Raw genomic sequence first — 25,597 nt, 5'->3', positions numbered from 1 at the left:
GGCTCAGACAGATGGAGAACACGAAGCTGGGCAAAGAGCTGGTTTCCAGTGAAATGGCAAGAGATGGTTTTGAATTAAGAAGTATTAGGCTGGATGAAAGTTACTAGTAGAGTTACTCAATGACTAGTCTCAGTGCAGATTTTGTTTAATTTTTTTCTTATCCTATCTGGCACCAAGTGTAGCAATGACAGACTTTGCTAATGAGAGAAGCAGAGATAGCACTTGATAGATAAGAAAAAAAAAGGATTAATAGCACCCAACATTTGAGGACTGACATAGTAGAATTGGGACCTAAGACATTAAAGTGTACAAAATGCATGATCATTCAGAGATTACAGTCAGTAACTTCACTTAATTATCAGGGCTCACATTAGTTCATCACAGAATAAATATCAGACACCAAGATAATGCAGCTTCGATGACCATGAAACTGAAGAGCTTGCTATGAGAGTTTCTGCTTGTCTCTTCTTTGTTAAGACTGGTTTACATTTTAATTATCAAAACCTTAGCTTAAGGGATTGAAAGCAAACACAAGGAAAACAAATTTAGAACTTTGGACCTATGCTTTCATAAAAACCCCATGAAAACTTGTATCTAGGGGAACATCACACTGCAGTAATAAAGTCACTGCTGCACTGCTCTGGGGTATCTGAGCACTGCCTTCTTCACAGGCAAGTGCTCACCCACAAGAGCAGCAGCGTCACAGGACAGGACAAACAGGAAGGTGAAAGCAGATCTGGAGGTAAAGATGAGGAGAGAAAAACCTAAACAGACTAGATTTTAAAAGTTTGCAGTTTATTCTCTTCCAATAGAAAGCAACTCTTCTGTGTTCCAGATAGAAAACAAGGACTGCATTTTCAGCTCTAGGGATATTATTTAAAGACTCAGTGATCAGAATTCAGCTTTTTTTGCATCTAAAACTCAACTAAGTATATTTCCAGTTAACAGCATCCCTAAGAAGGAAAAAAAAACATTTTCAAAGAAGGAGCCAGGCTGAGTTCCTGGAACAAAAAATACTAGATAAATGTTCCTCCCATTTACTCTGTGCCAAAGAAATGGCATTAACATGATGAAAAAGTCAAATAAACAAAAAAAAGACAGGGGATTTCAAAGTTATGGCTCCCCATGGCAACAGTAAGCAGAAAGGGTATGGAACAGATGCTATGTCTGAGATGTTATGTCTCATACATTCATCGTAACTCCTGGTATTGTTGGGTTTTGATGGCTGATGGACTGAATATTCAGATAATTCAAGTTTGGATGTGTGAACTGAGGAATAGCTCAGGCAAACAGTTACTTGGGTCAATTCTGCATCTGCTCTCAAGTCAATGCAAATCCTGTGCTTTGTGTGTGAGGATAGCAGGAACCCAGACACGACTCATGGGCACCGATTACTAAGTTAGGTGAACATTTTATGGCCATTACTGGAACAGACTGAACTGAAAACCTGGCTAAATCAACAAGAAGTCATTAAAAACAAGCGGAAATGGAAGGAAAAAGTGAAGTGCTAGAACTTCACCTAGCATCGAGCAGAGTATTTAAGACTGATTGAGCTGACTATGAGAGAAAGCTTTTCTCACTTCTGATCTTCATATTACGTGAAAATGAGTTTTTAAAGAGGGAGAGGACTTTAAACTGCTCACAAAGGGACAGAAAATGGCTATGGGAGCAAGAAAGTTGCAGCAGTATGGGCAAACAAGGAGCCCCTCAAACTCTAAACACTAATATCCATGACTTTGGGTAGTGGTTTCTTTATGTTTCAATTTAGCACAATAATTACATAGGCCATGCGCATGTCCCAATTCTTAGCTACTCTGGGATGCAGCGTGTTAGAGCAGCATTATAGTAGTGCCTAGAGACTTCAGCTAAGGGCTACACTGTGTCACAGAGCTGCAATAAATACATATAAAGCAGTGAAAGAATGAGAGGCAGGGAACCCGTTTTATTTTACCATGGAAAATCAAGGCACAAAGATGCAAGTTCCTCAAAATCTAAGTCTGGAATGGAATCCACATGTCTCCTGAGTCTCTGTCCATTCCCCTAGCCAAAAGACCGCTCTGTGTTCAAAAATGAAATCAAGTCCCAAGGGCTCTGTGTCTCTGTTTTTCAGTTTTTTGTCTACACCAGCAAGGGGCAGAATCCTCATCTTAGGTCTTCTTATTCTCTCCAGAGAAACTTTCAGTTCTCCACAAGAACATGGAGACAACTTGGTGAGCGCATGATTTAAGAAGTCAATATAGCTTCTCCATCCCAGGAGATGGGGCTTGACCAGAAGGGTATTTTGGCTTATGTTCTTAAATCTACCCAGCAAAGAAGAAGTGGTTTAGGTATAAACATCAGCTGGCCCACTGACAGGCAGTGATGCTCAAGAAACAATAATCTTGTACTGCAAGGTCTAATCCTCTTTTGAAGATTGACAATTGGTAATGAGATTTATCTTATGAGCAAATAGAAACCAAAACATCAGCTTCTCTCTTCAGCAGATGATAAGGGATTTTCTTGGAGATTTTTTACACAATATCCATTAAGGAGATTTGAAGCTTCCATTCTCTCAGGAAATGAGGCAATGGTAGCAGAGTATTTCTGTATAGGTGTTATAGTCATTCAAATCAACCATGCTATTGGAACATGTCACAAACAATAATTCATTCAATCTCATGGTAGTCATATTTACAGCTGTGGGAAGGTTTAACGGGTTTTAGATTCAGAAATATTTGAAATTATTTTCAATTCAGGCCAATCTTTATATGCTTGCCTATACTGTGAATAGCAGTGTCCATAGTGCAGAAATTATTTAGAGAAATATTATTGGTTAGGCTGAACAAGATGATGAAAAAGGTCCTTTCCTACTATTAGAGTCTACCATTATTTAAAAGAATACAAACTAGTGATAACATCAACCTATTTTTCTGTTATTGGCAGTGTCACAAAAAGCAGATATGTTGGCTGAAGTCCACTTGAGTTTGACTTGACTCAAGTTCAAGTCAGTAATGCTCTAATAGCCTTATTTTGTGCAGCCTGACCCGTGTTATAGCAGTAGGTATGATCTCATTCCACTGTCACAGTGATCATCCATCATTACAGTGGGCCAGATTTCCCCATCTTCAGAAACAGAGGCTGAGAAGCAATGATAAGAACTGCTCTAATCTGTATGTTCATAGCAATATGGACAAAACCACCTCCATCTGTAATCTGACAGAGAAAAGGTCTTGTGGTTTTAATATATTGCTTTAAGAACTTGTACAAGTATCAAATTCAATTGAAAAAATACATGTCTATATTAACAACATTCTTCAAAATGATTTTGAAAACAAGTCAGGACAGTTTCGATGATAGAACTAGAAAGTACTTGGTGCAGAAACCTTATGCAGAAAGTGGCTACAGTCCCTTCTACACATGCAAACTTTCAGGAAGAGGAGAGTGAAACAGGAAGGAATTTTTGTCACTAAAGGTTAGGTAGTCAATTCACTCATCTGTAAAGGCTGCTGTTCACTCTACTTTGGTGTGTTGTAGAGCATCTAGTTATTAAAAGTATCTAAAACCTGCATTAGTTACTTTGGTCTTACCCGTTTCTGGCTGCACCGTACAATCAAGAAGGTCTCAATACTGTGCTCTTTCAGATAAGCGTTGCGTTCCCCTCCAAAGCCCAGCTCCACCTCATAGTCTCCGTTGAGATAGTTCAGGGTTGCTTTTGTTATGTGGATGCGCCTTGAATGAGACAAAAGACAAGACAAGTTTTGTAGGCTCTGAAAAGTTATCACCTAAAAGGTCAGTTCCTGTCAGTGACAGGTTCCATGTACTGGAACAAATAAGTAACAAACCCCAATTTATTTAGCCACGCCACTACTCTTAGAGATATACTAGAGGAGTTTCATCTATTTTAAAGTAAACAGGCCAGGAGGCATCTTCTTAAAGACAGAGGTGTTCATGTTCAGCATCTTACACATCCATTTATAAGCACCTCTTTAGATATAAAGCACTCACTCTTTTACTCAGTTTGCTCTAACACACAGCAAATATACAATTTTGGCAAACACAGGCCGTTCACATGGACACATATACTCAGCAGGCACGTTATATATTCTGTAGCATGTATCTTTATTGCTGTATCACAATCACTGTGGTACAAGTGTGCCTTGTAGAGGTATCTTATCAAGTACCATAGTCTTATGCTTTCTTCCAGAGCAGAGAAAAGATGGAAAGGCACATAGGAAAATTATCTCACAGAGTCACCTTGGCAGCAACTCAGTCTTTAGCTGGTCCATCCAGCGGTGAAACAGAAACCTATTCTGCTCTCTCACAGGAATGTTTCAAAACAAAAGGCTGGTCAAAAACAATGCTTCATACAATATCCAACAATAGCTGGCATGCTCTTCAGCAAACACTGTTAACATACGGTCACATCTCTTTGTAACTGTGACCAGCTCTGCTAGTGTTCACACAGACCTGCTTAGTTATGTTGTATCTATCACCTTTGTTTCACAGAGAAGGAATTCAGTTCTTACCACAGAAGTATAGGCCCATCTTGGGATTTTGTAGACTTTCTGCAACCAAGGACATGCAGACATGGAAGATAATAACTTTGGTAACATTTGTACATGTATAAAACACTACATGCACAGATCATTGCACAGCAGCCATACAAACTCCCTGAACCTCTGTCCCCCATTTCCACACTTTACTGTGACATGGCAGGTACAGAACAATGCATGGATTAACGTGACAGCTTTGATGAAGCCACTTACCCAGCTTTGCCCCCCGCTTCCATGTGGTTGGCTAATGTAACGTCGTTGGACCACACATCAAACTGCCACTTCCTAAGGCCCAAGACCCCACAGTGAACTCTCCCGCTGTGGATTCCAACCCTCATGTTGACATTTACTCCTGTCACCTCCCGGACTAATCTGAAAAGAGATATGGGAAATGAGGACATCACTAAAACTGCCATGGTTGTAGTCAGTGGCAGAAACTTGCACCCAGAACACAAAAATCCATAATGACCCCTAAATTATTCACGCATACACATGGTGCTGCTCATCCACATCAACGGGACAACAAACCAAAAAGACCAACTGTACTGCTCTTGGATGGCCTGGTTGGCCAAGCAAAGTACTAATTAGAAAGGGGAGCCCTTGGAGTAAATCCATGTAACTCTGAACTCATGGTCCAGTTGAGAACCCATAACAAAAAAAAATAAGTCTTTGGGACAGTAAAAGGAATAAAGTGCTGGTCTCTGATTTTCATACCAAAGCTGGATATAAGCTGCCAGCACTCAGCCTCATTAAGAGTAATAGTATGTTGCAAAGAGAAAAAGGAAATGATTTCAGAGATCTTAATTTGTCTGTATGGCACCAAGCATCAGCTCTTCCACAGATGACATATGATATGTGTGTGAAATACCCCACTGCAGTTGGAAAGCTTGAACAGGGCTTATAGCTGCAGTCAGAGCAGCAAAACCAAAGAACCACATCTATGGCAGTCACTCCAAGCAGGCAGCTACAAATACTCAAGTTCTGATTTTAATGAGGTTTTGGATGCTCTGCTTACTCCCAAAATGAGTGCTGGAATACTTTGTGGGTTTTGCCATTTTAGGGCAAAAATTAACTTCAAGAGCTGTTCGCATGGAAAATATATTTAGGAATGTGGATAGGGGAAAGTCCTGATGAGGCCACCAGAACTCTGCTTCTTGTTATTGCTGATCACATCATTCCCAGAATGTCCATGTTTCACAAGCAAATTCACCTATATCTCATAGCACAATTGCTAGTTCCTTGCAGCATTAAGTTGTACTTTATCAGATTTCAGCTTCTTTGGTTTTCAGGTTCATCTGGTCCTTTCTAGATAACATCCTCTGAACAAGTATGTCCTCCCAACTTCCTAACATCAACACAGATCTAATATTTATGCTTTAGTTATCAATGAAAATGAATGATTTAAGATAGACGAGTTCTGGATTCTAGTTTCACTCCTCAGAGTGTAATACGCCACTTAAAAGACTGTTTAAGATGACTTCTGGTTGAAACAACTCCTACCATCTTACAGTTCATTTTTCCTTACAATTCCTATCTTAAGTTTCACTATCTACTCACTGAAGTGATATTCACTATTTTTATTAACAAGAAGCAGATATTCTGTAGCAGTGAAGGGAAGCTGCATAGGGTTACAAACAGAAAGACACACAAACTGAAAAAGCTCCAACCACAACACTTGGGAAAGCACCAGGAACTGGGGTAACAAAAATGCAGCTGCAGCCATAACCCTTGCAAGGACAAGAGCAGCTGCAGTGTGGGTACAGCACTGGGGAGGAAAGGAGAACATGCTGCATGAGTACTAGAAGCCAAGCCACATTACTGACACAAGACCAGGGAACTTCTCCCAGTAGAGTCGTTGACGAGAAAGTGACTTTCTGCAGACTTTGCAGCAAACAAATGACTTTGGTTATACATTATGGACCAATGAAATGTCCTTTGTTACCCCCTCTTTTTTTTTTTTTTTAAAGTTAATTTATACCAGCAGTATAGTAAATATAATTCTATCTTTGTGATCTGGGGTAATACTCCCTGCTGTTATTGTGCACAGATGAAATCAGCCTACAGGCAGGGCCCAGCACTGGTGAAGCCCGCAATCAAAGGTTCAGCAGCTATTTGTTGCCTGCAATCAAATGTTCAGTAGCTATTGGTTACCTTAATTGTGAAACCTCTTATCTTGATCCTTAGGGGAGGAGGAGGTGGGGGGTAGAAGCAGGGGTAGTGAGAACAGAGTCACCTTCCAGACTTATCAAGAGATAAGATTGTTAAATGCATTCATCATACATCAAGTGGGAAACAAATTTTAAAGGCTGCTGAAGAGCTATTTGTAAACAAACATTGAGTGCACTTCAGCTCCATCTTTATTTCAAGGTAAGGTGGGTTGAAGTTAATCAATGAAGTCTAGACCTCCTGGTGTTACTCAGCCTTGTGGGGGATTGCACAGCGATGTGTCAAGGTCTCTGGATTTCATCAGGTCAACTCCTGCAGAAAGCGAGACTTTTCTGGGCAATGTACACAATACCTTCTTCGTAGGGCTGGTGGCTAAGAATTGCTGCTTCTCGTGCTTGACAAGGCACTTTGTCATCTGCCACTTAATTGTACTTCACATGGAAGAAATAGCATCCTTTCAAGGGCTACTGAAAACTAGTTACTTGCAACTTCCTTTTATTTTGCATTTTGCACACAAACCCCCAAAGGAGGCTGGTGCAAAGCAACAGACTTTTAAACCAGGAAAGTAAAGGTTGAACGTCCCGCCAGCGTACAGTGCAAGGGAATGCTGCTCCATGCTGCTCTTTGAATGGGGTCTCCTGGGTCAAAACACTGCTTTTCAAACTATGTATCTGTGTTAGGAAAGCGAGGCTGGAAAGTGTGGGTGTGTATTCATGTCCTTGCAGAAATTCAAATGGTAAGGATGTACTGCATCAAGCTCAACAAATAGGTAGCTCTAGTTTTTATCAAGATGAAGTGGAACTCCATCAATTTACTGAATGGAATGAGAGGAGAGCTGCATAGAGATCTTCTACTTCTCTGTTGGTACCACTGATACTTTAGAAGATGCTTTCACAAAATAAAAAACTAGAAGAGAAGGGAAAAAGAAGCCAAGTCCCTGTGAAGTAGGGATGGTGTAGATATTATGATCAGCTCAGTTATCATCCAAAACTTACTGAACTTTATGCCTAAACTTGCATACGCTCTAGATGACCAAATAAATCTTCCGTCCCTGAATTCTGAAAGAATTGGCCTGTGAAAGCTCATGTCCAATGCAAACATATTCAACTTTGTCTAAAATCCTCCAAGTAATATAACTAGATATGGGTCTCATATTTGGTACTCTCTAAAGACAGGAATGGTCTGGACAAACATAGCATTGCTAGTCTGACGTCAGGAGCAGGCAAAGCTGCAGAACAGATCTTAAAAGAAAAAAATAAAGATGGGGAAGTAAATAGAAATAAAGAAGAAAGCACCATGGATCTGTCCAAGTCTGTGCTACCCCAATGGTTTTCTTCAATAATTAATTTAACAAAAATAAGAAAGTCTTAAATCTGACCTTTTTGGCACAGGGACACATGGAGAAGGATTAGTTAAACTAGAGAAGACAGACCTTAGCAGAGGAATTGTAAGGTGAGTAAAAAGCTGGTTTAAAGACAGATAAGTGAAGAGTGACTGAAATTTAATAAAGTTATTATTAATCCTCTGATTTCACATTTCTGTAATTCAGTGGTATCTTCCTTTGGGAATGAGACTTCCAGTAATTAAGAGTAACCTTTGCCTTTCTCATCAGGAGATTGATCTCTGATATTCACGTGGCTGTAATGGACTCAAGTGTCTGTCCTTCTGCTGTCAAACCTTTACTGCACTTTGTTTCCTTGTTCCAGCTGGTCTCCCTTTTTTTGCTGGCATCAGTTCCCCAGTTTGTCTACCTTGCTACTAATGTAAGAAGACCTAACGGGAAAAAGAATTTACTTCTTATCTGGTTTGAAATTCTCCATGGGGAATATGGTACTTACGAGATGGCCTCTATCATATCCATTCCCATTTCAACACAGCAGTGTGCGTGGTCAGCTCTTGCTTCTGGCAACCCAGACACACAGTAATAGCAATCACCCAGGATCTTGATACGTAAACAGTGGTTTTCCTAAAATAATAATAATAATAAAAGAGAGAGAAGCATTCAGCTTATATTCATGCTTGCAATAGCTTGCCTTTTAGGGCAGTGAATGTTTACAGAAATCCAGTGAACAAGTACAGTATGTCATTCTTGCAACAGGAAAAAAAAAATAAATCAGAATTATAATAGAAAACTTACCGCTGCTAGCTTATCAAATCTGGCAAAGAGCTCGTTCAGCGTCATGACCAGCTCCTGAGCAGTGCATTGGGAGGCCAGACTTGTGAAACCCTCGATGTCTGCAAAGAGGATGCTTGGGAAAAAAGAGAGGGGGGGAGGGAAAGTGTCACAAAATTTGTTGCTGATATTTGTGTAAGTTCTGGGGTAGACGGCCAGGGATGGGGAGGCATGTAGGGGTGTCCCAGCCCTATAGCAGCACGGAGATGAGCTGTGCTGCTCATCTTAATGGCCTATCTTAATGCTGCTTTATGCTATGATATGTATTTATCACACATAATGCCCTGAGGGGCACGGCCTCATCCTTTCCAGAGATTAGAAAGCGTGAAAAAACCTGCAAGCCTTTCTTCCCCCCGCCCCATGTCCAGTACACTGGGAGCTTATGGTGGCACAATAATACTATCAGCCATCATTAACAACAAGGCACTCATACACAATGACCAGATTAGCTGAGCTATAAAATCTACACTTACCCATTTTGTTCACATTCCTCAAACTCTCAGCTCAAAAACATCGCCTGTGTCTTAACTCCACCGCAGAAAAGCCCTGCCCTGTGCCGTGTGCCTAGCAAACACACTCCTGCAGTGTCAGAAAGGCACAAAGCCAGGCACGAGAGCACCTTGTGCTCCCATGGCAAAGGCTTGGGCGCTGCAGGGCTGGCTGGCCGTGCCCTAACACACTCGGATGTCCTGGTGAAGACCTACCGTCAAGGCTTTTATGCTCTTCATTCTCCGGAGAAGGAAATCTACACTGATTTACTCTACTCTACTCACCTCCCAGCCCTACATGCTTCTCACTCATTGTTTTTTTTTCCCACTCAGCTTTTCAAGCTACAGAAATGAAACCTCCCATTTGTACCTCACCTTCCAGCTGGCTTAGCCCCTGAAGCACTATAAAAATCTACACCTAGAGCGCTGAGGAGCTCCTCCCAAGAAGGCTGCAAGCAGGCATCGCTCAACTTCTGCCGAACGACAAGCCCACAGCCCTTGCCAACTGAGGCAAACCTCTGCTTTTGCAACAGGGATACTGAATCACTCCCATCCGCCCAGGTTGGACTGGGAAAGCCCTGGGAGAGCAGCATGGACTGTTTTGAAAGCACAGTTATTGGAACCACAAGTATTAATAATGATTCTTTGATTTCAATTATTCAATTTTAATGTTGTACTGCAAAGATTTTATCTTTTTTTTTTAAACTAGAAACTGTCTCATTGATAATTACAACATTGAAAATATTGATTTGCAATCAAACACAGCCATTATGCTAAACTAAAAACTATTCAGGAAAACAAGCACCAGACTATATTTATATTGGTCCAAAATGTATATATGCACACACATTTATATGAATATAAAATTTATAAGCTGTGCTCATATATTGGAATATTTATCAAGTGGTTGATTTCTTCTTTGAAGCTGATTATTGCATCGAGCTGTACTTGAATAGGAAGAGAAATTAAAAGTGTAAATAAGAGGCACTTTGGAATTGTTTCTTCTTTGTAAAATAGAACTCCAGCATGTTTTAAGTAAATTGCAGAGACTATGTTTTCAGCTGGAATTCCCTGCAACGTCTTCAGACAAAAAGCAAAGGCAACAAAAATATTTTCACAAGCATTTTTTTGCAAAAATCCTGAAGCACATTTCGACTCTGGCATGCTTTTCATATTTTCCTTCTACATTTCAACTCCAATAAATCATCAACCAAACATATTGCATTAAGTATTTCTTTGTTAGTCAGACTGAAACTAAAATGCACAAGAAAAAAGTGAGAGAGGAATACAGGGATGTCTGAATACACTTTGCCTGTCAAAATACACTTTGCCATTTTTTAAACCCTTGAGAAAACACACAATAAATAAATCAAGATTTTACATATTTACAAATAAAAGTAAACTTCCCAAACAAATACAGTTGAAACCAACTGAAATCTTAGAGCTATCTGCATTACTGGCTAAGCAAGTTAAGTATGATTTAATATGCAATGTACAAATAGGAAATGTCTCCCATTTTTGGGGCAGTAACAAAGTACATCTTGTTGCAAGCCTGTTCCTCTTCCAGCATGGGGCAAATTGCAGATTCCTCACTTGTGGACACGTTCACACTCTTTGCTTTGGTGTGTGTTGTAACAGCTGTGTGTTATAACAGGAGAAGCATAGAGGAATGGCTGCTCTGACATTCAGACAGCAATGGATACATCTGAAAATACTACAGAGGGATGCCCTGAGCCACCTCCTCATGCCTGATTCTGAAAATTAGTGCTAGCGTAGCATCCCAATAAACATGAATAATTGACCGCAGGTTGCTCCCTCCTTTCCCCATTACTATCATGCCAGATAAATGGATCAGACATTCCTAGAAGTTAAATCACTGCAATATTTTCAACCAGGCAGATGAAGTAATCAGCAGAGACCTATGGAGCCAACCTATGCACAGATTTATGCCTTTTCCAATTGAAGCTACTTGATTACAACATTTTCTCAAACTTGAAACCTTCTATGGGTGACCAGCAAATTGCTCTTTGTTCAAATTCAGCTACTATCTCCTTCATTTTCATCCTTCTCTTGCACCTTTGCAGCTCCACATGCAGCTCTAAATGAGCTCTAGAAAACTACAATTCTAAGTAGTTACAAAAAGAGTTTATTATGAGAATAAAACCTGGCAAGGTTGCACAGTAAGACTTAGAAATGGATTCTGCACATGAGCCAGTAGCAATGTTGGGTAGTTAACATTGTTTGATGCCCCCATTAGGAAGCCAACATTTCCTACATGAGATGCCTGTCCCAGTCCTGCCAGTGCATCCTATCCAGACTAGAAGCCTTGGAGTTTAAAGACACACCTTCCCCATTACCCTTAGATCCTCACTCCACACTTCAGTCTTTCATGTCAGACTATGCTTAGCAATGAAAAAATTTTTATTAAAGGACAATGGTGATGGATGATTGTGATGAAGGGCACAGCTGAAGCCAAAGTATTTCTCAGAGGACAAGGCATTTCCTTGCTGGTGGGAGCACAATGCCAGTAATAGGCCTTCCTTGTGCCAAAATGTGGGGTAAATGACAGTGGTCAACAAAAGGTCAAATGAAATCATTATTATAGCTATAAAATGTCATGAGATAAGTAAGGCAGTGGTTTAAAAGTACTATTAGATGAAGCTGACTGGAAGGGATTGACCACACAATCTGCAGCATAGGCATCAGGAACTATTATCAGCCCTGGGTCCTGGTCCCTCAATCTGGAAAGCCACTGCTTTGTGGAAGAGCCAGTTTAGCATGTAATTAAAATGTTGTAGTGGCTATAGAGCTCTTGATATATTTCCCACTCCGACACTGCTTTCAGATTTACCATCTGATTGTGTTTTGTCCAGCAGTAATCAGGGTATGACCTCAAAAAAGCAAAAATGGTTTATTTCTGGGAAAGACAAAGAATAAAAAGGGAGTTATCATTCATTTTATAAGTTTTTTTAAAAATTATTTCTGTTTAATTTTGGCTGAAAAGTACCACAAATTGTGTTATAGGGTAGAGGTGAATACTTTCCTAATCTCCTATTTTAGCTCCTATTTCCAGCAAGGACTGGCTCAAGACTTCATAACTGTACAAGGCAAGATCAGCTTTGGTCCTCTTGCCTTATGTGGCTCATGATGCCGACGGGGAAGAAAGATGAAAAGGCACTTGGGTAGCTGTCAGATCCTGCCATCTTCTCCTCTACTTAGGGACCAGCCTGCTACCTGCCTGCTCTCGCCCAAGCCCCAGGCAGGGGAGGAGGAAAGGAGGATGCACAGACTGGAGCATCCCTGTACCACCGGATCCTGCTGATTCCAAGAGTCCAGGGCTGATGGGCAGCACAGGGCAGGCTGAACACACAGCTCTAGCTGCTGCTGCCACTGGGATGCCAGCCTCTGCCAGAGCTTACCAAAACCACCAGACTGACTGCCAGGTCTCCTTGAGCAGCACTTCTAGAAGCTTTCTGCAGAGTGCTTCACATAGCTGCAAAGGCAGAGTGAGGTGAAACAGAGAGCACTAAGATGCAGAGCCAAGAGGAGAAAATTCCCAAACCGCTGAACTGTTTTCCCATTTTTCAGTCAGTAAGGCATCCATGGAATAGTTCAGAGACACACAGACAGGTAGCTCAGGTACCAGCAGGAGCCTCAGAGCAATGCCCCAGAGATGAGCAGTGTGAGCCTGCCCAGCCTGGGCTGCTCTCACAGTCTGCACTCAGGTCCATCCCACTGCACCGTGGGTCCTACCACTGCAGGCCACTTCAAACTAGCTCCCGTAATTCAGATGGTCCTTGCTGTGACTGCACTGCTAACATACCCCGAGGCAGAAGCATCACAGGACGCTAAAAGAGAAGGTTCTTAGCAAGAAGAAGAAAGGGGAGAGATCTTGGCAGAAACAAAGAACGATGTAGGAAGAGCTAAGGACAAGGTGGGAAGCAAGAAACCCACATGAGACATTTAAAAACCACACACACCTATAGAGAATGGTTTTGAAGTGCAGTCTTAAATGTCTGAAGCAAATAGAGTTATCAAAGCGGGGACATGACACAGCCAGGTTTCCCTGCAAATGCAGGATTATTCAAAACGCTAAATTAAATCATCAGTGCTTCTAATGTAAAAACAAAAAAACAGTCGTGTTCTATTTTGAGACATGTGCGTGCCATGCACGCCAGCCACAACATAAATCAAGCAAGGCAAGAAACACAAACCCTATCACCATCACAACGGTAATGCCAGTCATGAATATAAACACCATGTGTTACTGGAAACCGAACACCACAGGCACTGCATGGGAAACAGAACAAAACCCCAGGCTCGGGGAGCTTCAACGGCTTATAAAAACAGCAAAGTGCATCTGACTGCATGTGAATCAAAGCCATGGTATTTTACTGCAATGAACGCTACCTACAAGAGAAGAAAAAGTTAAGGTACCATATTAAAATAATGATTGTTCACTAAATACAAGCTTATTAATTTGCGTTCATGAGGAAAGGTGCAACAAGAGAAAGCCATTTGCTGTAGACACAGCCTGCCCTTGTTGGTGAATTCATTAGGCTAATCAGTGAGGACTGTGTCTCAGGGTCCTACTGTTATTTTACAACACCATCCACTGCTATTGGTGTTGCATGTCACTAAGCCATGCTATGAACAAGGAAGAAGGAAGAAGAAAGAAGAAGGATGGACTGGGATGAAGATGAAAGAACTCTCTGTTGATGGGCTGGGTCAAGCCCTTAACATCAAACTAGACTTTCACAGAATCACAGAATGATTGAGGTTGGAAGGGATCTCTGGACGTCACCTTGTCCAACCCCCCTGCTCAAGCAGAAACTTCTAGAGCTGGTTACCCAAGACCATGCTCAATGTCTTTTGAGTTTCTCCAAGATGGCAGCATCACTTAAGCAGTTTGGTAAATGAGTCAATTTTTGCACTTGGACATCTGTTTAAAAAGTTAATTCCCTGCCAGCACTGTAAGCCCAGAAATTATTCTCCGGCTCTAGTGACATAAACATAGTATTAAGTTCATCTAGAACTTCCTAAAATAGACATGGTATCAAGATACACCCAATCTCTCTTTCCTAGCTGTAGCCACTTGGGGATGGGTTAACAGGGAGGTCCTCTGTGTGCTCTCTCTCCTACCCACCCTATGCACAAAAAGGATTTCAGCTTCCAGAAACACAAAGTGAGAACATCTCATAATGCTTTTTCCCTCCTGAATTTTATAGCAGCCAACAGCAAAAGGACAAACCAAAACAAGCTGAGGAAAAGTTCACATCAGTGGCACAGTGACTGTGGTCAGGTAGCATATCTTAAGTAAAGAAGCACAAAAGTGAGCAAGGGCAGCAAAGCACACCTATGGAGGGTGAAGTGGCCTACACAGATCATCGTGCTGAGTGACAGCCCACTGACTGGTCCAGCAAAGGCTGCAAGCTACTTCCAGACTAACTCATGTCACAACAGCACGTCAGCCTTGCTCTCTAGGGATGTCTGTGCGACAGGCTAAGGTCTTAGCCTTAATGATACAAAAAATGTTCTCCAGAACAGCAGGACACCAGACAGACCAGAGGTTAAAATATTTCCTTTTCCTACAGTCATAGGACCAAAAAAAAACCAACCAACCAACAGTAAAAAGATACACTCTCTTTCCTAAACTTATATGGTCATTTCAGAGAAGATCCATTTACTATTGGAAATCACCTATAGTTTCAAATAAGCCCTATCACTTCTGTGACACATCAGCTGGCACAGCTCCCCCTTGGGAAGCTGGACACCATCATCCACCGAGACAGTGCTCCATCTGATGATCAGTCATGCTGGCTCCCACTTGATCCAGAGAGTGAGAAGGCCTGTATGTACCCAGGTGCTGTGATAAGCAAAATGATACTTCAGAGAGAAAGAATAACACAAAACACCCTACAAAACCAAACCCCCAGAAAACTGTGAGCCTTTATACCACCTACTTTCCAGCAAAAGGCAAAAAGCCCCTTGTCGCTCTTTCAAAGTCACCAAAAATGTAAAGCAAACCTACATCCCATATTTGAGAAGTTCACTCTGCAAGGCCATACCAACTGAAACTGGTGACAAAGTAAAAGCTGACAAAGAAGCAGGAGACCAGATGGCTCTCAGAGACACTGGTGGCAATGTGCAGACTGCCATCCGCAGCGCCACTGCGTGACGGCAGCAAGGCTCATTGCACAGATATAAACTGCAGAACCCTGCCTTTACTTGATTTTCCCATATTTGCTCTCAAATGAGTGCTACCAGAGGTCAGAACTGCCTGGGGGACTCAGCTGGGAGATGCACATCTCCAGCATAAGCTCAGCATTTGTGGTTGCAGCTCTGTCTGCGTTAGCAATGTGCTCCTGGGAGCACCCCGCCGAGTGTCTGACCCTGCTGGCGCTCAAGAGCCGCTGAGAAAAATGGCACCAGACTTTCCATCATGGTCAGTGCTCCTCACTTCGATGTCTATGGTCTGTCCTTCACTGTCAAGGCAGGAAATGAGAAGAAATTAAGAACCTAAGGTCACCAACCAGAAGGGGAAGTCTGCACCAGTCATACAGGGATAAGTTTTTCCATGACCTTCCTAGGTTTGCAGTTTACAAGCATGAGTAGCAACCCCAGTTACTGGAACTTAGTTATAGCAAGACAGCATCAGTACTCATTTTTATTTTAAACATGAAACACTTGCTATCCTCTCCCTCTAAACATCTTGAGTTAAAAGATTTTCCTATTTCAGCAGGCTATATTTAACCAGATTGATTCTTCACTGGAAACAGGAGTAATAAATAGCCTTTTGGGAAGAAAAACTATTTGAGGAAGGCAAAACAAATAAAGATAGATATGCAGTGGCTACCAGCCAAAATATAGGTGGAGCGCATTATAGATGTATTTGAGATGAGTGGAAGGAATTTTATTACTCCATCATGGCAAGCCAAATTAGATGCCGCTGTCTATTGAACATAAAAAAGAAATCCAAGTGGCCTAAATGAGATTGTGGTTTATTAAGAAGGAGGGACGTTTTTAATGTATCTAAGAAAGGATTGATGGGAATGTGAAAACTTTTCCTATTATTCCAGTCAGGGGAAAAAGCTTTTTAGTGAGAAAGATGCCAAATCCATTCCAAATCCAAGGAAGTTTAGGAAGGCAAAGTTGAAGGATATACATGGCCTATTGCAGAAAGGTGCAAAGGAACCATGTGTACTGCTGACTCCACCTGTGTTGCTTTGGCTCCGAGCAAGCCCAGACTCATCTGAGTCTGCCTGACCAGTGCAAAAGAGCTGACAGGTCTGTCCAAACTTAGCTGGATCCAGTCCACAACAAAATAAATCTCAGATTCATCTGTCCCATAAGACAGCCTGAAATGCAGAACTGCATATACAACAAAAAAGGAAAAGCCATACTATTTTCTGGTTCTCAAACTTCAGGCATGCTATTTGCCATGAGCATTCCTGCAGACTGTTTTCTGACATTAGAGCAATCTCTGTGTCAAAATCCTACCAAAAACCAACAAGAAGGAAGACAGAGCCAAGAGAACTCTACAAGAAGGAACCATCCATTACCATCACAGCTGTAGGAGTCTGGTGGTATTCCTCACTGCCCTCCTTTGACAGAACGGCTTGCAAAAGTGATCAAAGCCACAGAAGCAGCGAGAAACAGCAGTAAACTAAAGTATTAAAATAAAACACAACCTGTTGCATAGAGGGTGTGTGCCAGCAATCAATCAGTTGTCCAGAGAAAGCAACAGAGTAATAGATTTTGGCACAGACAGTTAATAGTTTCCCATGTATATCCCAGGTTAGCCATATGGGATAGAGATCAAGTTGGATTTAATGAAGTTTCAGATGCTTTCTGTTATATATTGCTCAGGTCTTTGTCTTTGATGGTGAAAGAATGAGCTCTTCATAGCTGTGCAAATTGCATTCAGTCTGTTCTTCCCTGGTATCATGGATATTCAGTCAAACAACGACGCTTTTGTACTCCCTACCCAAAAAGCTGCAGTAATTCTGCACGCAACGGTCATTTAAACCAAACCCTACTGCTTCCTTACTCTCTCCTCTAGCTTCCCCAGTGTCCTGTCCTTTTGTGATTTATTTACTCTGCAACTTCGGTAAGTCAGGGTTTTCCCTCTGGAAAGTCACTACATAATGAAAACATTACATAAGTATATACGTGTCATAATTTAAAACATTAAGAAGCAACTATGCCTTTCCTATAGTTATCTCATTTTCCCAAGGAGAGTATGTACCAAAATATGCAGACTGTTTCATGGATAACTGAGAATGGACAAGTGATGTGATATTCTGTATACACAATTACCATTTGTGAACTTACTAGATCAATAATGCTGAAGTGGCCATTTGCTGGGAAAACTGATTGCTGAAGAACAGGAACATGAGTCTTACTGCCCTTTTGTGGAACAGTCAACATGAGTTGACTCCTCATTTCTCTATTTTTTAATATAATCAAGCAGTTGTTTTTAAAATGACACCAATGGAACTGTAAAGAGAAATGGACCCAAAGCATATAGAGGAAGTTAACTGTAGACAATTTGTAATGGCCACTTATCTGAGAAAAACCAATGCAACATCAGTGGAGAAGAACTTTAATATGAAGACACAATCCTTTGTTAGTTATTCTGAAAGGCAAAATGGCTGGCCAAAGAAAATGGTACAGCTCATTAACTGAGAAATCAACTTGCTATTAATTAACAAACAAACCTGATAATAAATTTAATAATACAACACATGATGTTTTCAGTAAGAAGGGAGATTGGCCATAATTTGAGAATTAAATGAAAAGGAAAAAATCCTGCAGGATATTGAACTCGTTATCTGGTTATTGCACACCATATTAATATTCCTTACCTGATAAGAGACAGTAATGAATAGATATCCTCAACTCACGAATAAAGTTCTCCTAACTTTACAAGGGCTACAGTTTAATGTTAAGGGTTTTGTTTCCTTTTTAAGATGTGATCTACCATCACATCACAATTGATCAATGGCACCTGAGCTGACATCTATCTTTGGTTCCCTTTGGTGACACAGAAAACTCCAGCTGCCATGGAGAACTAATGTAAATATAATGAAATTCTGTACAATCAATATCAGCAGTAAAAGCATTCCGCCTTAGAAGGCAGTATAGGTGAGCTCACTAAATGAGTATTTCTATGCAAAGATCATTCTTGAACAAGGAATACTAAATTCTGCGCAGCTCTTCAGCCCCTAACATACCTCATATTGCAAATACTTTGCAGATGTCCATTATTTCATAGATAGGAAGCAGTGTTAAATCTACTTTATGGCACCCATATTATATACTGTAGTATCAGAAAATATTTACACCGTTTTAGTTTTACTATGCTGGTCAAGATACTAGCTATCAAGACACCTTGAGTCTAATCTTTGACAGCCCATCATTTGATTCTGTGATCAGTTACTTGGCTGGCTCTGTCTCAAATGTCTTTCTTTATAAAATGAAATGGACCATTGCATCATTCCAAGTCACAGGAGATAGGACAAGGGGAAATGGCCTCAAGTTGCGCCAGGGGAGGTTTAGATTGGATATTAGGAAACATTTCTTCACCGAAAGAGTTATCAAGCATTGGAATAGGCTGCCCAGGGAATGGCTGAGGCACCATCCCTGGAGGTGTTCAAAAGACGGGTAGACATGGTCCTCAGGAATATGGTTTAGTAATTTTTTTTCCTATTTCTTATTTATTTTTTTGTCAGAGTTAGGTTGATGGTTGGACTAGATGATCTTTAAGGTCTCTTCCAACATAGATGATTCTATGATTCTATGATCTCTAGCTTCTTAAGCATTATTAACTCTTCAAACTGACATTAAGCAATTGTTAAAACGTCATTGGTGCTAGAAAATAAACACCACACTATTTTGCAGAGACAGCAGTATGGTATATAAAGAAAATATATAAAGGAGCTCAAGGTCATGTGGGAAAACCATGTCAAAGCAGGAATGTGAATCCTGGCCTCAGGAGTCCAGGGAACATCCAAAAAACCAAAACCGACTCCTGAGGCGCTGGAGTGCAGAGCATGGTGAGGCAGGTCTGCCTGCTGCAGATGTAAGTTTTTTTTACTTTTTTTAACTTTCCACTGAATCTCCCCTGATTTTTGCAATCAGTGGTTTCTTCTCATAATGAAGCAGGCATATAATTTTAACTTGATTTCAAGAGAATTACTGTAATTGCCACCACCAGAATAATAGATCTGCATATAAAGAAATGGCTTTTCTCTTGCATTTTCCATTGGAAAATTTAATTTCTGTGTTAATGCATTAAGATATTTCACTAAGCCATTTGCTTGCTACTCTCAATATTCACAAAATACCATCTCCAAATGAAGTTCCTGTAAACAGTTATTAGTTTACCAGTGAACTAATACCAATAAAATCAATAGAGTCTGACCAGATCTTTTCTATAGCATAGAAAGCCACCTCAGAGACCACTTAAAATATATATTATGATAATTTGTCTCAGACCATAAAAATAAGAGGAAAGTTACTGTGTCAGATCTTTCTACATCTATGCAAAACCAGTCTAGCTAATTTCTGCTTACTTTCTATGCCACTACAGTACCAACAATTTTGGCTTGAAGACTAAAAACAAACAAAAAAAGAAATAAAGTGCCTGGCATTTGAAAGGACAAATCCAGTTCAGTTCAGAACAGCGGGTGTCACAACTTCAAAACAATTCTGTAGATTTCTCTGTTATATATACATAAAACTAACCACCACTTCAAGCAAGGAGTGAAACTGGAGACACAGCTTGCTGGTGTCCCAGCGTTACAGTGGCCTTTCACAAAGCCGCATGAAATGGAATTAAAGTGCCACAGAGGACACATGCCCATCTGAAGGTTAACACAGCCAGCAATAAAATTGTGGCTAATGAGTCACAGGACAAACAGGTCGGGACTTTCCCCGTAGGGGATTTGGGGAAGCCAGAGTTAAATTCACTTGCAGAGCAGGAAGAAGTTTGAACAAACCGTCTCATGTGAAATGTCTTCTGGAGTACATATGTTAACGGCAAGAGAGCTCTTGTCCCTGGCACAGATGTATTCAGGTTTCTAACCAGATGCCTTGGATTAGAATAATTTGCTTTTCCAGATAGGAGTAGCCATGACTGTAGTAGAGTGTTTCTAAAACAACACATCCGTGCTGTCCCTCGGGGGGCTGCACTGTAACTGCAGGAATTAAGGCGGTACAAGTTTCCAGCCCGAGCAGGGCTCGAGGCTGTCAGGCTGATCCGGGGCGATGGAGAGGGGAGCGGAAGGAAACGGAGCACGCAAACAAAACACAAACCATGAAGATCTTTGAACAAACTGGAATTTGCAAGATGCGCACTAAAGCAAATAGCAGCTGTGGTATTTGATGTTTGTGTAGCCGTTTTTAATGCTCCTATAGTTCAGATATCAAGAGCCCATTCTCTATTCTTAAGTACCAAGCCACTCTCCGGAAGCCTGAAAATGCTTAGAACAGCTACTCTATTTCTTATATACCACAATAAACAAACTTGCAAAGGAGCCGGATTCTAAAAGCCAGTGCAAAGGAAGAAAGAAAGGGGGGGGAAAAAAAGCAGCAGCCCACACAGCATCAAATGCTGGTAGGCTCAGTGCTAAATAGCAGATGATTCTTACTGAATAACTGCCCTAGATTTTGCAAACAATACAGGGCACAAAAATAGAAACCCATTTACATATTGCTGTTAATAACTTTATTTATAGTGTCACAGCTAGAGCACAATAACTACAGCCATGGCTTAACTTGAAAGCCATTCACTGTGGAAGAGTCAGACAGATACTGTTTTCTCAGTCCTTATGCAACTGAAAAAAAATCCTGCTGACAACAGCCAGTCACCAGAATCCTTACAAACAGAGCCAAAAAAAAAAAAACTTAACAGCAGTCAAAGGCAAATCATCCCCAGCATCCCACTGGCCTCTGCCCCTCCTGATTACTTCAGACATGCTGTGGTTAATCAAGGACCACTGAGGCTAGAAAACTCAGCAGATAAATTTTCACTTGAGTTTGAGCCTCATGATAGCATCTTACAGGAATACTTCACTGGGGTTTGGTTTTCTTTTTTTTTTTTTCAATTAAGAAATACAGACAAGGCTCTGACTAAATCAGCAGCTTCAATAAAAGAGGATATGTGTCCAGCATTTAAGAACATCCCTACCACATCTCCGCTGCCTGCTACATGACAGTAGCCAAATCTTTGCTGGGAGCCCCGATTCCTGCCAGCTAAAACACCACTGGCTCATGACAACAGACTGGCACATCTTTAAGGGACAGAAACATACACAGAAATTTGTATTCCTGATTCCTTAGTATCCTGCAAATGCCTGCTCTATGAGTAAATGGAGTGAGAACGCAAGGAAACTGTCTCTTAAGACCCTTCATGTGAGAAGTGAGAAAATGTGAATCTGATTTTTCCTCTGCCCGAATCCAGCCTGAACTGGACAACAGGCTATTTTGGACTGGGAACTGGGGTGCCCTCAGGACCTCATGCTGCAGCTGCTCATTACATATAAAATACTCAGAATAATTAGAGGCAGAGACAGCAAGCGCCCTGCTCTGCCCTGCTGATTACGGCGCGCGCTGTGACTTGGGACAGTGGGATTCAAGCTGCTGCTCCGGGGTTTGATTCTTTTATATAAAAAAAAAGAAACAGAGTTAACAAAAGAGAATGAGGACGCCTTCTTCAGTGAGGGGCTCTCCTAGGAGATGTGGCCTCAAAGGCCCTCTGGCACATGGGAAAACCGAATCTGGATAACCTATACCATATGTGGGCCGAGCCTCTGCACTCCCAGATGAGCATGACATGCCCCACCACTCATGTCTCTTCACATCTTCACTACCTCTGTCTTTTACTTTCTGCCACCTGGAATGTCAACTGAGTTAATTAATTTCTATGGGTTTTCATGTTAGTGAGGAACAGAAAGATGCCCGTTTGGTGTGGCCACCCAGCCAAAACGTAGCACTAATTCCCCCTGCAGATACAGCCAGCAGTCACGAGAAGTCCCCGGCACAAAGAGCGCGTGTGTTTCTGCACACTCCCTGTTTGTTCCTTCTGTGCAATTCCTCTGCAGCACAGGCAGGGCAGAACCTTCAAGGTCTAGTCATTAGGACATTTCTGAAATAGGAGACAGGCATTTGCAAGCTCTAATCAGCCTTGCTACCAAGACAAATAAATAAATCACTATCAATCTCAGCCTCTCCATTCCCCAGCCCTAACCTCCTCTGTGGGGTTGACTGGTGGCAGTGGATGCTTACACAGGAGTTTGTGAGTGTAAGACACTAAAGATTTCAGGAATAGTGTGGCCAGCAGGACCAGAGAAGTGATCGTCCCCCTGTACTCAGCACTGGTGAGACCCCACCTCAAATACTCTCTTCAGTTTTGGGCCCCTCACTACAAGAAAGACATTGAAGTGCTCCAGCACCTTCAGTGAAAGGCAATGAGGCTGGTGAAGGGCCTGGAGAATAAGTCTTATGAGGAGAGGCTGAGGGAGCTGGGGTTGTTCAGCCTGGAGAAGAGAAGGTTGAGGGGAGACCTTATTGCTCTCTACAACTACCTGAAAGGAGGTTGTAGCAAGGTGGGGATCGGTCTCTTCTCCCAAGTAACAAGTGAAAGAACAAGAGGAAACGGCCTCGAGTTGTGCCAGGGGAGGTTTAGATTGGATATTAGGAAAAAATTCTTCACTGAAAGGGTTGTCAAGCATTGGAACAGGCTGGCCAGGGAAGTGGTTGAGTCACCTTCCCTGGAGGTATTTAAAAGATGTGTAGATGTGATGCTAAAGGACATGGTTTTGTGTTGGAGTTGGCAGTGCCGGGTTAACGGTTGGACTTGATGATCTTACAAGTCTTTTCCAACCTAAGTGATTGTATGGCTCTATGAAAATGCAAGAAGCTGTTTCTAGGCAGTTTCCATTATCCAACAAGATGACTTAGAATTTGTTCTGTTATTAGTAATACAATAAATGCTGTGTCTATCTCATATACATAATGGAAAAATGTAAAGCTGCGGGACATGACAGGCCAACAAAATACAGCTTTTATGATCCTCCACTAGAAATGATTCTTGAATCTGCAGGAAAAATAATCTAAAAAGAGATGAAAGAATCCACAAAAGACATTTAAATAAGTCATTGAATGTATTTAAGGTATTTAAAAGATGTGTAGATGTGATGCTAAAGGACATGGTTTTGTGTTGGAGTTGGCAGTGCCGGGTTAACGGTTGGACTTGATGATCTTACAAGTCTTTTCCAACCTAAGTGATTGTATGGCTCTATGAAAATGCAAGAAGCTGTTTCTAGGCAGTTTCCATTATCCAACAAGATGACTTAGAATTTGTTCTGTTATTAGTAATACAATAAATGCTGTGTCTATCTCATATACATAATGGAAAAATGTAAAGCTGCGGGACATGACAGGCCAACAAAATACAGCTTTTATGATCCTCCACTAGAAATGATTCTTGAATCTGCAGGAAAAATAATCTAAAAAGAGATGAAAGAATCCTCGGAAGACATTTAAATAAGTCATTGAATGTATTTAACATGTATTTAAGTGAAATACACTGATCTAATAAATGCTAATATAGTCCATATTGGGCTTCTGCATTAGAAAAGTGTAGCCCTGGATGATTCTCAGCAGACATGCCATTTTATAGCAGATGAACAAATATTTTCAACCTCCTATGCTGTTCTCAGAATCAGAGACCAAAATCACACATTTCATCCTTAAACACAGCTTAAGTTTCGTACAGTTGTTCTCCAGTACTATTTTCTTTCCTTTTTTTTTCAGTTGTTTTTAAGCTTTCAGAGAAGATACCGTATTAAATTTACTCCTTCCACTATTACATACTTCCAAGGAAAAGGAGCTCAGCAGGTAAGTCACATCTGCAATTTCAAGGTTTCTGGGCTTTGCAAGAAATTTGTAATTGCTTCCAATGTCAGTAACAAAATTTTGTTCAGTTTGCAGCTGAAAATGAGAAAGAGTACTGGATCTTAAAACACAGTATCACTTATCATTTATATTCTGTAATACAACTTTGTCTCTAAGTTAGACCTGTCATCCCAAACTGTGACCTGCTGGCCACTATTCTGCAAAAGGGGGGATTTATAAGAAAGAAAGGCAAGGACAATGTGGATTTTTTTCTCCTTTTTAATTGAAACAAAGTAGAACTATTAAATCAAAAGGCCTCTTTTTCTCTTGCCTGGAAAGAAAAAGAATCTCACAAAGGGGCTTACAGTAGTTTTGAATGCAATCCAGAACAAAAGGTTCCAAATGAAACAGAATAATTATACTTTTATGGATCAGCACTTGGCTTCTGTTGAAGCCTGATCTGTAACTAGAGTTGCTCAAGTTCCCCTGAGCAGAAGCCAAAGTTTTGTTTGCTTTGTTCTACAAATTGATTCTTATTAGCTCATTCTTTGGAAACAGCCATGGCAGAAAGCAGCAGTGCTTTGGTGTGCATGCTCCCCAGATTGGAAGCTCTCCACCAGAACTGCTATGGCACATAACTGTCCACTATCTAAAATTGTATGCATCTGGTTTCCATTCTCTCATCTCCTTTCCTCCAGTCATTACTAACAATTGCTAAATATGCTCCATGCTTTCCAAGGTTTTTTGGTCTTTTCCATCTGCTTTGCCTACCTTCCCAGCCTGCAAGTATCCCATCAGCTCTACAACATAGGTCTCTCATCTCTGTCATTGTCCAAGATGTTACAAAGCATGTCTCAAAACTGCTACCTGCATTCAACAGTTATGTATGGGTCTGCCAGGCCTTGGAGATAACAGAAATTAAGTAGCTGTCAGAAGGAGGATTGTCCTAGTAACCTCCTTTTAGTAACACATTCCCCACAATGAGCAGGAAACAGAGCCAGTGTATTATCATACTCTGTAAAGGAAGTTAAAAAAAATAAATTAAAAAACCCCACCCAAACCAACCACAACAACAACAAAAAACCCAGGCAAATGAGCTGTCATGGTGGATCAAAAAACTGCCATCTCTGTATCTCTGCTGGAAAAAATTCCCCACTGCTTCACACACTCAACCTTCCCCTTCATGTGGGAGGGCAAGTTGTGCCTCCAGATGCTCTGCACAGCTACTGACAAGGACAAACAGACATTTAGAGATGATCTTACAAATGAACAAAGCCATAATCATCCAGCTTTCTGCATGTCACTTATTGGAGAGGTGTCTGCAACACAAGTCTAGG

General features: G+C 41.1%; 1 protein-coding gene across 2 annotated transcripts in view; it reads right to left on the bottom strand.

Annotated features, from left to right (window-relative positions):
* The window catches only part of ADCY5 (adenylate cyclase 5), a 223,479-nt gene that overhangs the window by 54,174 nt on the left and 143,708 nt on the right, over positions 1–25,597 (bottom strand). For both annotated transcript variants that reach the window (XM_014939150.1, XM_014939142.1), the window contains 4 exons: positions 8,836–8,947; positions 8,537–8,664; positions 4,746–4,904; positions 3,567–3,708 (listed from right to left, as the gene is read on the bottom strand). In XM_014939150.1, coding sequence (XP_014794636.1) covers positions 3,567–3,708; positions 4,746–4,904; positions 8,537–8,664; positions 8,836–8,947 — 541 coding nt within the window. The remainder of the gene's footprint in view (positions 1–3,566; positions 3,709–4,745; positions 4,905–8,536; positions 8,665–8,835; positions 8,948–25,597) is intronic.

The sequence above is a fragment of the Calidris pugnax genome, unplaced genomic scaffold, assembly GCF_001431845.1.
Source record: "Calidris pugnax isolate Ruff unplaced genomic scaffold, ASM143184v1 scaffold21, whole genome shotgun sequence".
In the NCBI taxonomy this organism is placed as follows: domain Eukaryota; kingdom Metazoa; phylum Chordata; class Aves; order Charadriiformes; family Scolopacidae; genus Calidris; species Calidris pugnax.
The sequence above is the reverse complement of the archived record's forward strand: the minus strand, read 5'-3'. Positions and strand labels throughout refer to the sequence as shown.